The sequence below is a fragment of the Stegodyphus dumicola genome, chromosome 4 (genome assembly GCF_044657685.1).
Source record: "Stegodyphus dumicola isolate Sdum_Otavi_A_Nest chromosome 4, ASM4465768v1".
In the NCBI taxonomy this organism is placed as follows: Eukaryota; Metazoa; Arthropoda; class Arachnida; order Araneae; family Eresidae; genus Stegodyphus; species Stegodyphus dumicola.
The window spans coordinates 255,144,097-255,158,539 of NC_140771.1; the positions used below are offsets into that span (position 1 = coordinate 255,144,097).

The 14,443-nt window shown below is 34.6% G+C and overlaps 1 protein-coding gene across 1 annotated transcript in view; it reads left to right on the forward strand.

Moving 5' to 3' along the window:
• LOC118187526 (putative pyruvate dehydrogenase E1 component subunit alpha, mitochondrial) overlaps nt 1-14,443 on the forward strand; it is a 56,025-nt gene that overhangs the window by 25,847 nt on the left and 15,735 nt on the right. Inside the window, exons 4-5 of the mRNA XM_035357769.2 lie at nt 7,539-7,665; nt 11,100-11,191. Coding sequence (XP_035213660.1) covers nt 7,539-7,665; nt 11,100-11,191 — 219 coding nt within the window. The remainder of the gene's footprint in view (nt 1-7,538; nt 7,666-11,099; nt 11,192-14,443) is intronic.

Here is a 14,443-nt window from a genome sequence, read left to right on the forward strand (position 1 = left end):
TATACAGTAACTTTTTACAATATTTAAGTCTTTATACAACGCTATTATACATCAACTTTAGTTTTACGCGCGAGTAATTGAAAAACATAATAAGAAAATCGGTCACCACTCATTTCTCGCCCTTTTGGCGATAAAGGTAGACCTCGCATGAGGTAAAACTTCTTGAAATCTGCCACTTCAGTAAGAATGAAAGATTAACTTAAGTTTGTAAAGTAACATAAAATTTTACTTATCTTTGTAATATTCAGACATCCTTTTCTGGGCCCAGTCTTTAAAGGTGCTGCAGACCGTAGCTTGGTTGATCCTCCTTCTTGTACGGGCTCGCCCTTCAGTGCTTTCCTCTGGAAGCTTCCGTTTTTCACCAGTTCGGCCACCCTTGAACACCTTCCTTTTCTCCTCTGCTTGTGGTCTTGGGCGTTTGAAGGCAGCTAGTCTTGGCGGAACCGGGAAACTTCTGTCGTGATCCTGCTTGGACCTCGTTGTTGGCCGTTCAAATTTTTCTTGTACTTTTTCCTCCGCCGCTGATGGCCCTTCCGCAGTTCGGCGACTTTTGCTGCGGAGAGTTCTGTCGGATGAGTCAATCTTCCGTTTCACAGCCGGGTTATAGTTGCCGTCCTTTCTCCCGGTCTTTTCCACATACGTCGTCCTTCTCCCTTCTTCATTCTGGGGGTGTTCGTGCACTCTGTTTTTTGGACGGTGGAACGGCTTCTTTTTCTTTGTACCTTCAATTTTTCCGCGGGGCAATTTTCTTTTCACTTGCTTCTGTCTCTCATTGGCTTGCCCTTGTACTTGTCGTTTTCCCACCTCTGGAACTTGTACCTGCGGTGTCTGCCGTACCGGATCCTGCAAAAGATCTGAAAAGATTTGCATTTTATTACGGTCATAGAATGGTTTTATCTGGTCAATGTTTGCGGAACAGGTTTCACCATTTCTTGCCTTTAACACTACAACAGCGCGAGTTATTTTTTCTATAACATATGGTCCTTCAAAGCGTGGAAAAAATTTGGCAGTTTTATCTTCTGGTGCTGAAGAAAGTGAATGCTTAATTTTTAGTACTTCATCCCCTACTTTATAAGTTACTCCCCGTCGTTTTAAGTCATAATACAATTTTTGTTTTCTTTGTGCTACTTCCGTATTCTTTTTTGCTTCTTTTATTAGTTTGTCTATATCACCCATTTTAAATTCTGGGGCTCTTTGTTGCACATAAAATAGTTTATCTAACGGTGTTATAACCTTTCTGCCTAGAAATAACTCAGCAGGAGTTTTTCCCGTTGTATCATGTTTTGCGGTCCTAAGGGCGAAAGCAAATTCATTGACATAGTTATCCCAGCTTTTATGAAAATTTTTAACATAACTACGGATAATTTTCACTATATTTCTGTTGACCCGTTCCGCTATATTTGATTGCGGCCGATACGGGACCATTTTTAAATGACGTATGCCCAGTTTTTGGCACATGTCTTCAAATATATTACTTACAAATTGAGGACCATTATCCGATATAACTTTTAGGGGCGCCCCGTATTTTAAAATATATTTATTTAAAATAGAATCGGTAACTAATTTCGCGGAGGCTCGTTTTAAGGGAACAATTTCGGTCCATTTACTAAAATGATCAACTATAACAAGGAGATAGCGACTTTTGTTTAACTGACTTTTTGGGAAAGGGCCCAATAAATCGATGCCGATTATTTCATTTGGAAATTCGGATTTAATACTATTTAGAAACCCGGCCGGGCGGAAATTAATATAATTAACGGCTTGACATGTTGGGCAGGACTGGACATACGCCCTTGTTAACTTTTGCAGTTCAGGAAAGTAGACTGCCTCGTGTACGCGTTGAGTAGTTTTTCGAATACCAGCATGAGAAGCTAAAGGGCTGTCATGGAGCTCTTGCAGGATATTTAATCTAAGACTAGCTGGGATAACAGGTCGAAATTCGTTGTTGGAATTCGTAGTTTTTGTATAAAATAATAGACCATCTATTAGTTCGTAATGGGCCGCCCTATTTCTTATCGCCACAATATCTTGGTGGCTAAAATTTTCAGGATCCTTCAAATACCCATAAATACTTCCAAACTCAGGATCCTTACCCAGTTCGGTTATTACAGTTTCTCGGGAATTTATTGTACACGCTGTCAGCATTGCAACTTTTACGGTATTACCCTGTTCGTCTAATTTAATTCGTGACAGGGCATCTGCTGTGATATTTTCCTTTCCGGGGGTATGCTTGATTACCAGATTATATTCTTGCAGCTTGAGTGCCCATTTTATTAACCTTGGGGATAAATTTTTTCCAGAGTACAATCTAGTTACCGCCGCATGATCAGAATATACTGTTATCAGCGCCTTTCCAAAATAGACTCGGAACTTTTGCACTGCTAACAGAACTGCAAGTGCCTCTCTCTCGGTCGCGGAATAGTTTCTTTGTGTTTGATTTAAAGTTCGGCTAAAAAATGCCACTGGCTGCTGATTTTGCGAAAGTACCGCTCCTACCGCATAATCCGAAGCATCCGCTGAAATTTCTAAATTTTCATCCTTTTCAGGAAATTTCAACACAGGGGCTTGCGTTAATGCTTGTTTTAATTTTTCGAAAGCACTATTGGCTTCGGCCGTCCACGAGAATCTTGCCTTTTTCCTTTTTAATTTTAACAATGGCTCAGCGATAGCCGCAAAATCTTTTATAAAGGACCTATAATATGAACAAAGTCCTAGAAAAGAAGAGAGCTTCTTTGCCGTGTTTGGAGTCGGATACTTTTGTACAGCGATTATTTTTGATTCATCTGTCTCGATCCCTTTTTGCGATATTTTGTAACCTAAATATTTTAATTCAGGGGCTGCAAATTTGCATTTTTCGACATTAACTTTTAGACCGGCCTCATTTAATAAAGAAAACACCTGTCTTAAATCCTGTACATGTTGGTCTAAATTATCACTAGTAATAATGATATCGTCTAAATAGATAAATGTGGACTTTCCGAGAACAGGTCTTAACACAATGTCCATGCATCGCTGAAATGTTGCTGGGGCGCCTGAAAGGCCAAACGGCATTCGCAAAAATGCATAAGTGCCAGACTTGGTTATAAAAGCAGTCTTAGGCACGTCCTCAGGCCTGATCCCTATTTGAAAATAACCATTCGTTAAGTCTAAAGTTGTCATAAATTTGGTTGATTTTATGTTCCTTAAAATTTCTTCTATAATCGGTAAAGGATATACCGGATATTTCGTTATGGAATTTAATTTACGGTAATCAATAGCGAATCTCCACCTTTTTGGATGCTCCAAAGGATAATCATTATTTTTCTTACATAAAACCACCGGACTAGCATAACTACTTGAGATAGGCGTTACAATCTTTTTACGTAGCATATCGGTAATATGCCATTCTATAATTTTTTCCTTATTCTTATCATACCGGTATGGTTTTTGACGAACCGGCAATGCATCTCCGGTGTCAATACTATGGTTAGTAACCTGGGTAAATCCTGGAATATCACTAAATAAGGAAGCAAATTCACTTACCACTTGTCGGATTCTATCTTGCTCGTCATTAGGCAGGTGGTCGAGATTTAACCTTGGCGGTTCAACCTTTTCTACACGCACTGGTTTCATCGTCAGCTTAAGAGACGCTTCATTAAAATCCAGTGTAGCTTGTGCGTCTGAAAGAAAGTCTATTCCTAGTATTAAGTGTGCTTGCAAATTCTTTACTATAAAAAACATCACCTTTACTTGTTCGTCCTTGATACGGATGTACAAAGGTACTTTACCTACGCACTTACATTGTTCTCCTTGCGCCGCTAATACTGTTGTATTATCCGCATTATATATGCGGTATTTGCGAAAATACTTTCTAAAAAAGACTTCTGCCACACAGGAACACTGCGCGCCGGTATCCAGGAGTGCGGTGGCCGGGATATTATTTACCAAGACTTCAATCTTCGGAAGAGTTAAATTTTTCACCATTACTGTATTTAACTTGTAGGAAGAGGGGTTTTCGTGGCCTTCGGATTTCCGCACCCTCTCGTCAGCAGAAATCCGTTTTAGTTTAAATTATTTTTTCTTTCGGTGCTTTCCTTCTTTCTCCACTGGCCTTGAGACTTTTTTCCTGGGTTGCTATTGAACTGTCGACGTTCGCCGGCTGTTTTTGAATGCTCGGGTTTCCTTGCCCACTGATTCGCTTTTTCTCCGTAGCCATGTGCTTGAGTTTGCTGTAGTCTTGGCATACCAAATTGGTTTCGCTGTTGATATTGGCGTCTTGTTTCGACGTCCGCCGTTCTTCTACTTTCAAACTGGATTGCTAGCTCAAATAATTTTTCCAGTGTAGTCGGATTTCTCAATTCAATAAAGTCTTGCACTTGGGGTAGTAACCTCGGCAAAATCACTTGAATTATTTCAGGATCCGGACGGTTTCCATACAAGAGCTTGAAAACGTGAATTTTTCTTAAAATAAAGCTCGAGATGTTTTCCATTCTTTGTTGATATATACTGAAAAGTTCTGTTTCTAATTTCGCACGATCCCTTACAACAGGGAAGGCTTTTAGTAGGGCAGTCTTGAAATTTTCGTAGGTATAGGTGGGACTTCCTGCTTGACCCAAGAGACTTCTGCCGATACATTTGAACCAGTTAAGCGCTTGGCCCCTCAAAGCGCTGGTAGCTAAGGTAACTTTTTGAAACTCGTGCACGGGGTAGAGCATGAAGTGGTCATCCAATTTTTCCAAAAAACTGGTTACCTGTGAGTTTCCATTAAACGTTGCTTCTGGTTTCATCGAAGCACGCATGGTCTGGACAATATACCCAAATCCTTCCAGGGCGGCAGCTGGCATTTCTGGATTCTGAGCTGTTTCTGCAGGCAGCACAGGTTCTTCTTGAAACTCGGCCATGGTTATTCTTCGTCGGGCGCCACTATCAGGTTCAATGTTTCTTCTTACCTTCTTCGGAAACATACAATGACCTGACTAGAACAGAGAGCTTACTAAAGCTATGTTCACTAATTGTAGTAAGTAGACAGGATACAGACGAAGGGTATACAAAACCCTTTATTTTTTGTTTATATACAATGACTTCCGTACTTCGGAATACAATGACCCTCCACTCGGGGTCTAACTTAAAAGATATCAAAATAAAACTAAACTCTAATTTAACTTTAGAATAAGATTGGCCTTATAATAACAGAAAGCGTATGTAGCACAGAGACTGTGAACACTACAATACGTTTAATTTATCAAGAGGATTAAAACCTCTGGCCTGGAAGGCAAAGTAGCAACTGCGTAACTTCTAAGGTAAGCGGCCTGCTTCGAACTCACGGCTTCCTCTCTTCTGCTTGGCAAAAAGGCCACACTTAAATACTTGGCGTTCGCCAGACACTTTGCATAAACTCCTTCACGCTTATAATTCTGGCCGGAAGTAGAAAATAAGAAGTGATAGTAAAGATTTAAAATAAAATAAACGTTAGTAAAACTTAAGATCCTTACAATGGTATTAGCCTGATAAAACAGTACCTAGTTACAACGTAAGCATTTTTTGTGGCAATATATTTCATTTAAACATTTTTAAATAACAAGAAATTACATTGTACAAATTTTGTTTGAAGCAGAAGCCTAGTGAGTCTCAAGTAGAATCAAGTGGCACTTAGAGACGAAGCTACTTTAAAATTAAGTTTTCATCTATTTTTATCTGTTAAATATTGTGTCTTATATATATATATCTAAGGTACCTTATATATATATATATAAGGTACCTTATATATATATATTTCGAATGGGTTTGAACTGTGCACAACTATACAAAGTACTGTTTTAAAATTAAAATAATTATCTGTGATCCAAGAACAAATTAATCCATTTTACATTAATTCCTATGAGAATAACTGTTTCTATTTATGAACATTTCAGTTCATGAATGCCTTTCAGGAACAAATTAAATTAGTCAGCTGGGGTTTCATTGTATTGCTGTTCAATAAGTAAAAACATCAATTTCTTCCAACTGACTTTTTCTGGCACAGAAGGAATTTGATAAACCCACTTGAGAATACACCATCTATAAAATTTTAACTTTATCCTGATACTATCTGCAGTACATAAAGCTTGGAAAGGAATGTGACATTTTTTTTAATTTTATGTGAGCTGTACACTATGGTTAAGATTAAAATTTAATAGGATTAAAGTAAATTTTCTCCTCTTTTGAATTTATCGTTTTATAACATTATAGGTACCTAAAGACGTACTTTAGGAACATTAGCAAAACAAGAGTTGCACTCGCAGAAAAAGTGAAGTTGTATGTTATTCACAGAGTCACTCCTAGAAAATAATATTATATGATATTGTTTATTATTGGCATTAAGTCTAATGATCTTGGTGGATAACATAACTCCTATTAGCACTGGAAGGAAAAACTATGGGCTACCTTTCTAGACAAATGCCTTGCTCTAATTAGTAATGAGGGTGAAGAATCCATCATGACAATGTTTGCCATCATGTGACAAAGGTAACATACATGAAATTGCAGAAATTTGACTGGAAATCTGGTAGTCATAATTTTGTCAAATACATGTTTGTAGGTGCTCTCTAATTACTTTTCGTGTATTTCCCAAAGTGTGAATATGAAAATTAAAATAAAAAATGACTAAAAATATCTCTTAGATATATATTATTATAAGAGCATTTTGAAAAGCAATATTTTTTGAAGAAACTTGCAATATTTTACAGCTGTCAAAAATGTATGTTTTGTAAAACATACATTTTTGACAGCTGTAAAATATCGATCAAAAAGAAAAGAAAATTAATTTTTTGAATGTGAAATGAACATATAAATAGATTGAAAAAATTTAAGGAATAAAGAAGTAAATGCTTAAAAAATCTCTCAAAATTCATTGATGACTTGATTGAAAAACTTTGTAGTAATTTCAATAAATGTCAACAAAATCATTTAATGTTGATTAAAGCTGAAACTTGCATAGGGCTGCATATTACCTTAAGTTAAATATTAATTAAATGTATTGGTAAAATGTACCATACATTTAATTAATAAAATTAATTAATATTTAACTTAAAGTAATATGCAGCCCTATGCAAGTTCAACAATGAAATTAAATATTTCTTATTCAGCATTAAAAAAATTATATGAAATATTGATTTTGTGAGTTTTGTGATTAGAACGTAATCATGTGAAATTAATACCATGTTATAAGAAAGGTCTGATTTTGCCTTCTTCAGTTTCAATTACATTTGTGAGTATTGTGCCTTAAAACTTCTATTTATAATCTTTGTGAACCTTTTGAATTGTTTTTTTAATTTTTTTTTAGGGTGATTATTCTATTTTGAAGCTTTTGTTGTTAAACAAAAGATATCTCTGAAATACTTGTATATCTAAAAAGAGTATATTTTAAAATATTATTATAATGTACAAAAAGTTTCAGATTGTCTTTAACTTATCTTTTCACTTGAGTTGATTACATATATGATAGGAGGAAAATTTTGTTTTCACATATGTACTTTTATGTGCTTGTAAAAAGTAACTTTTAGGATATCTGTTACACGTAGGAAGCATGTGCCGTGGGAATGGAAGCTGCTATCCGGAAGTCAGATGCTGTTATTACTTCTTACAGGGCTCATGGTTGGACTTATCTGAGAGGTGTTAGTGTGAAAGGTGTTTTGTGTGAATTAACGGGTATGAAAATTTTTATTTCTTTATTTAAACTTTTTATAAAGCCTCATTAAAGTTTGGTAAATTATAAAGATCTTGATCCCTTCACTAAAATATCATCATCATCATTGTGTAAATCAACAAAATGAGCCATTGATAGTATACCAGGACCCTTATTCTTTTCACTGTCTCCTTAATCATAATCTTTCATCATGTATAAATATTGAAAGACATTGATTTATGCCAGTGTTAAACATAAAATAAAAATACTAGTTTTTATAAATTTTTTAAAAGAAATTTGTTATGTTGTTAATTCAATTAAATATTATTTTAAATGTTGGTTACACATACCCAACAGTAATTATTAATTAAGCTTTTAATGAGTTTTTAATAGTCTAATTGCTCAGTTAATTATCTATAATAAATTAAACTTTTAAGTGATCTTTGTGTAAAAGGGGAAAAAAATTCGTATTAACAGTAAGGCTGAAAAATTTATGAATCTTTTTCATAAAATAGTATTGAAGTTCCCCCCCCCCAAAAAAAAATCATCACATAGGATGTTTTATTATCTCTTTTACTTTATAGCAATCGTAAAATAAACAATTTTGTTAGAATTAAATTAATTCTGTGTTGTTATGTCAGCCTTGTTGATGATTTGATTTGTTTTAGTTACCACAAAATACTCTTGCTAATCCAGGTTGTTGCCAGTATTTCAAGTTTTAGTATTTTCACAACGCAATGCAAAAACAATAAAAGCTGCTGCTAGATTTTACTAATATTAATTGATTAAATTCAGAGCATATAGCTAAGGCAGGTTTCCTGCCCATGCAGATCGTTTATGCAAAAAATATTTTGTATAAAAATAAATATGAGTAAATTTGTTAAGCAAAAGTATAAGTTTGTTTTTTTACATGGTAGAGGACTTTATGGAAGTATGGGAAAATGGTTTGTATTCTTGGTTACACATTTGAAAACCATAAAGATATGCAAACATCCAGGTGCTTTGCCAGAATTCAAACCCAAATCAGTCTACTGCTGTTCAAAAAGAATTTTAACTGCTTAGTCTGTATTAAGCCAAAGATTTAATTACTTTTGCATTTATATCATAAATTTAAATGCCATTATGTTGTAACTGTAGTTATAGTTGAATTAATTATAGCTTTAATTATAAAGTATATAGGGTCTGGTTTTCTTCAGGAGCACACAATTAGACCGAACCTCTAAAAGACAACTAGTGAATACCACAGGGAAAGGGAGTAAAGGACTCTTTTATTAATCCAAATAAGTTTAACAGATGGTCAACTCATGCTTATAGAAGCCAGCACTTTCAGCTTAAATCAAAAATAATGGATAACCTAAAATTAATGAAGTTTGTGGGTAATCTGACAGCTTCACAGTATAACTAGAGTGCAAGCTGGCTATTTCCAAAGTTGGCGTAAGCAAGCCTAATGGCAAGAGTAACTCGGACTGCAGCAGAATTCTAAACTGAGAGAATCAAAGTAGCAACGTAGCTTTCAAGCAGGCAGAACATACTCTGATTATTTCACCCTCCAAAGTACTTTCGTTTAAGTACTTCCTTCCTTCTTCGTAAATTGAATATCATGTGCTAAAAATTTACATTCTGGCAGGGAAATGAAACGAGGCTTGATAAAAAAAAAAGTGATTTAACTTAAAATAATGGGTTAGGACATTAAAATTAACCTCATAAGTAACAATAATAAAGTATCAACTGTGCTCAGTCAATAACTGATAGCTTAAATTTTAAAGATAAGTTAAAATTCTTGTGCTTTTCCAAATTACAGTAATCTGAGAAATTGCTGTGCGCAAGGGCACATGGAGGTTTCATTTAAGATCTTATATTTCATGCATTGGTAGCATTTGCCAAAGGCTGTTACTAGATTGTTTCAATTCATCTTGTCTGTCTGTTTCCAAGAAACTTTATTTTTCAAGGGCAGTATTTTGTATCATTAAGGGAAAATAATCTCTCCCTCAACATAAAGTACTGATAAATTTAATTATAGCTGCAATTATAATTATATTATAGTTGTAATTATTATGTAATAATAAAATAAAGGAAAATAAGATCCTCTTCTCAGAGATGAAATTGCTTGGACAACCTGACGTTCATTCTGCAGTAAATGTTTAAGACAAAACTACTGTTAAGAAGAATATGACTATTAATTAGCAACTGTGGTAGTCACTAAAGAACATTTAGAGTCTCTTGGCAGATATGCTCATGATGCCTCTGATTCAAGAAAGTGCCACTGAAAGGGGCTAGATTATTTAGAAGTTAAAATCAGTTGACCTTCTAACACTACAAGACACTTTAAACACCTATGCAAAATACAAACAAATGTAGAAAATTCAGTTTCTCTTCCATGAATTTCAACCCCTCCATTTTTAATGCCATGCAAAGACAAATAACAGTGTAACTCCCCCCCCAAAAAAAAATTTCTTACTCTTGAGCCATGGAGATGGAACTAGACATGGTAAAACACCTGACAAGTTTTTAGTGAAGATGCTTACAGCTACATCAGAAAGTTAACTTTCAAATAATCTTAGCCATTTGTAATAAAAATGTACTTAATTTAAATAATTTCTTTCTTAATCAGTTTAAAAGTTTCAAATTCACCAGAAGAGCAAAATGCTTTTGCATACTGTATATAAATTTCAAATTGATAAATTAGTTATTTGTTCCTTTAATTTTGAATAATGCTCAAAAATTACTTCAAGATGCCTGTATCTCTCAAATGAAAACACTGATGGTTGTAGTCTTTTACTTTAAAATCAACAATTCACCTCATAAATTCACCAGAAGAGCAAAATGCTTTTGCATACTGTATATAAATTTCAAATTGATAAATTAGTTATTTGTTCCTTTAATTTTGAATAATGCTCAAAAATTACTTCAAGATGCCTGTATCTCTCAAATGAAAACACTGATGGCTGTAGTCTTTTACTTTAAAATCAACAATTCAAGACTATTGCCAGCCCTCCATTTTGCAATAACTCGTGTCATTATCATCGTAAAGCATTTATTTTCTCCATCGCATTTGAGACTGTAGTTCAGTTCAGCCTTCATTCACATGCTCTTCATGAAACAAAACATGCTAAATGGAACTGGAATGTGGAGGGGGGAGGATTAATCAAGACAACCTTTTTTCTGCAGCATTTGTTCCTGTCGTTATGATTTAAATCAGACAGTGGCAAATAACCGTGAAGTTCCTGTTTTAAAGTAACAGGCTATAGTACAGGCAAGTACTGACATTCAAAGAAACCACTTAATTAACAGAAGTTAAAACTTTAATTGATAATAAATAATTAACTGAACAAATAAGCTCTAACTAATTAATCAATTACTTTTGGATATGTGTAGCTGAAATCTGAAATGAGAATTTTTTAGTTAATCAGCTACACATTTTACTAAATTATGTTAAAATGTTATGTAATTTTCTTAGGAAGAGAACCAGGTTGTGCAAAAGGTAAAGGTGGATCTATGCATATGTATAACTATAACTTCTATGGAGGAAATGGCATTGTAGGAGCTCAGGTAAATTTTATTATAGAAGATATTTTTATATTATTATATGTTAAGTTTCCCTTGCTGATTTATTCTGTATGACGAGAAGTAGTTCTCAGAATAATAATGTTTCATATACACAAGAGCTTATTTAAAATTTGTTTTCATGGAAGAACTTCTTTTGGTGTTTCTTTTTAATCCACCCAGTAATTCCAAAAAGTAAAAGAAATTCTTGGCTTTCCTTTACTTTTTAAAAGAACTTAATTTTTCACCAACCTAGCATGTGATAAACAACAGCCATTTTCAAAAATGGTGGCACAATAAAAATTACATAAAGTAGCAACTAATTAACAAAATTAAAAGTATACATAAAGAAATCCATGATAAAAACACTTAATCCATAATAAAAAAAACTTTTCCCTGCTCTTTTTACCATGTACACAATAATCGAATTTAGCTTCAAAAACATCAGACAGTTGCAGAAATATGACACTGCATATTCTGTCATTATCCCATGTGCACAGTGATTGATTTTTGCTTAAAAAGGAAATCTGAGGATTGCATAAATTTAGCATCGCACATGCTGTTTTTTCCCCATGTATTTCTTTTCTCTTAAAGAAAAAAATATGAAACTTGCAAAAATTGTGGCATCAACACACAAATTTGCTCATTTATGAAGTGCAGTAAAATGTGCAGAAACACAAGGAAGGAGGCAAAGCCATAGCAGATTTAGTATTAACCAGGGTGCATCGTGTGGAAGGCCTGGTGACTTTTGATGTGCCTTGTGATGTATGGGTGACATCAAACATCAAGATGTATCGAGGGCACTAACTTTCGCTCTGAGAGGCGCCTAAAGTTTAGTTTCCAAGAAGGAGACCTATAGAAAGGTCATAGATAAGGGGAAGGCTCGTGGAACTCATAAATGAAAACGAAATTAATTTGTATTACTTAATGTATATATTTAAATTATTAGTAGTGTAAATTTAATATTTAGTTTTATGTGTGCAATAAATGTTTAAAATACAAGAAGGTGGATTAATTTCTCTATGAGGTGGTGTATGAAGAAAGGGATGATATCACACTACTCATCTTGACTTGTGCTCTGCACTTGTATTTTTAAACTGTAGAGTTCAGAAATATTGGAAGGCTAGAGAACTAATGGCGTCATTGGCAATCTTCTGGGCATTTGTAATAAATAAATGAAGTACAGCTTCATGGAATGTGAATTTTTGCATTCTCTAAAACATAATATTTCTTTAAAAAAAAGTGCAGTGCTTCCTTTTTCATCAGCTTTCAAACTCTACAGCTCCATTCCATTTCCTTACCCCCCCCCCAAAAAAAATGCCCATACTCATCAAACAGTAATCGAAACAAGCGCTAATCATAAAATTGACCTTCAAATTGGAAATGCCCAAAACCACATTTCTGGGTTGCCATGAAAATATATGTTATGGATCATCTAGCTTGCCAACATATTGCACTATGTAGTGAATTCTTTTCAAAATTGGGCGGATAATCATGAAGTACCCTTTTTTATTCTCTAATGAATACTGCTGTATTATAAGTGTGCTGCCCAGAAGGGATAGTGGTTAATGCCACTGATTCTGTACCAAAGGGCCCATGTTTGCTGTAACCTGTAGGATAAATGTTTTCTCACTTAGCAGTAGTGTTGTAAGGAATTTCAGTTTACCTTACAACATGTATACAGGAATTTTCCTTACAACATGAACTGAGTACAGTACATCAGTAGAATCTTGGATAGATAAGAGATTACCTGTGAAGATAATTTGTGTACAAACTGGAGAAATTTCAGAGGTGACATAAATCAGCCATATCAACTCTTGTACTTCATGACATATGACTACCACATAGCATATGCCTTTAAGAAAGTGGTTCCTCACATATTGATGTCTGATAGGAAATGCAGATGATCATCTGCTAGAAACTTCATTACCATTGTGCTCAGTGATCCGATATTTCCAAACTGCATTGTCATTGGTAACCAATCATAGTGCTTACTTCATAATTTGCAATTTGGAAATTGTATTCATCTCCAAGGAGGGAGGGGCCTACCTGTCAGAATAGATTAAAAATCAGGATCGTACTGCAGATGTATTTTGATGGCAAAGAAATCATGGAATTCATTCCAAACTGAGTTACTGAGTTAGCAGAGAACAGTATGTAGCCGTCTGCATAATATGCATGATTCTCTGTGTCTGAAGAGTCTTTCACCTGTGAAGAAATAAAAATTTGTGATTTCTTTAAGGTGATGTAAATTTCTGCCTTGTTCAGGGTAATGCTCCTCAATATCATTCTTCTCTTGTACCAACTTAGCCTAATGAAACATGAAATAACACTCATGCTATATCCTCGTATTGTCAGGAGATGTATGCCTCTTCACTTGCTTTGCGAACATACTGCATCCTGAATAAGAACACGGAACTTACTAAAGTTCTGTTCCAGATTGTGTGGAATAGATGACACAAGCAGGAAGGGTATACTAAACTCTTTATTCTCTATTACTTTACAGGTACTCCTGTACTTCGGGATACAGAGACCAACCACTTGTGGTCTGAATGTAAAAATATAAAACTACTATCTAAAACTCTAACTAAAAGTTAACTTTGAATTAGTATACAAATGCCTAACACTAAGACTGGCTTTTATTTAAAAGGGTACGTATGTAGTACGCCGAGCTGCTGAAACTACAATACGTTTTCAAATATCGAGAGGGCTAAACCTCTGGCCTTAAAGGCAAACAGCAACCGAATGAAAACTCGTAAGACTGCAGTGGCAAGCGGCTCGCGTCCTAAATCTCCTTCTCTCTCTCACTCTTGGCAAAAAGCCACAATTTAAAATACTTGGGCGTTAGCAAAACAATTTGCATAAGCAAGTTAAAGCATTTAATTCTGGCCAGAAGTAGAAAATAAGAAGTGATAGTACAGTCTTAAAATAAAGTAAACATTAGTAAAACTTAGGATCCTTACAGTATTTACTTGACCTCATCTTCTGCAGCTTTTTTCTATTCAGTTGTGTAAGAGACATTTCCAGTCAGAAGAAAAGCCTATCTCTGCAACAGTGCAAGCTTTATTAACAATTCCTGTTTGTCAGTTCTAGAAATCTTTCCATATCACTATTAGCAGCTCTACACTATGGCCATTGCTATACATTGCTTCAAAAGCATACATAATATGAAGGTAGTGCCTGGTACATAGGAAAACACCTAATCGTAAAACATACTGACTATAATATCTTTTATATAAATAGTTTAAAAATTTTAAC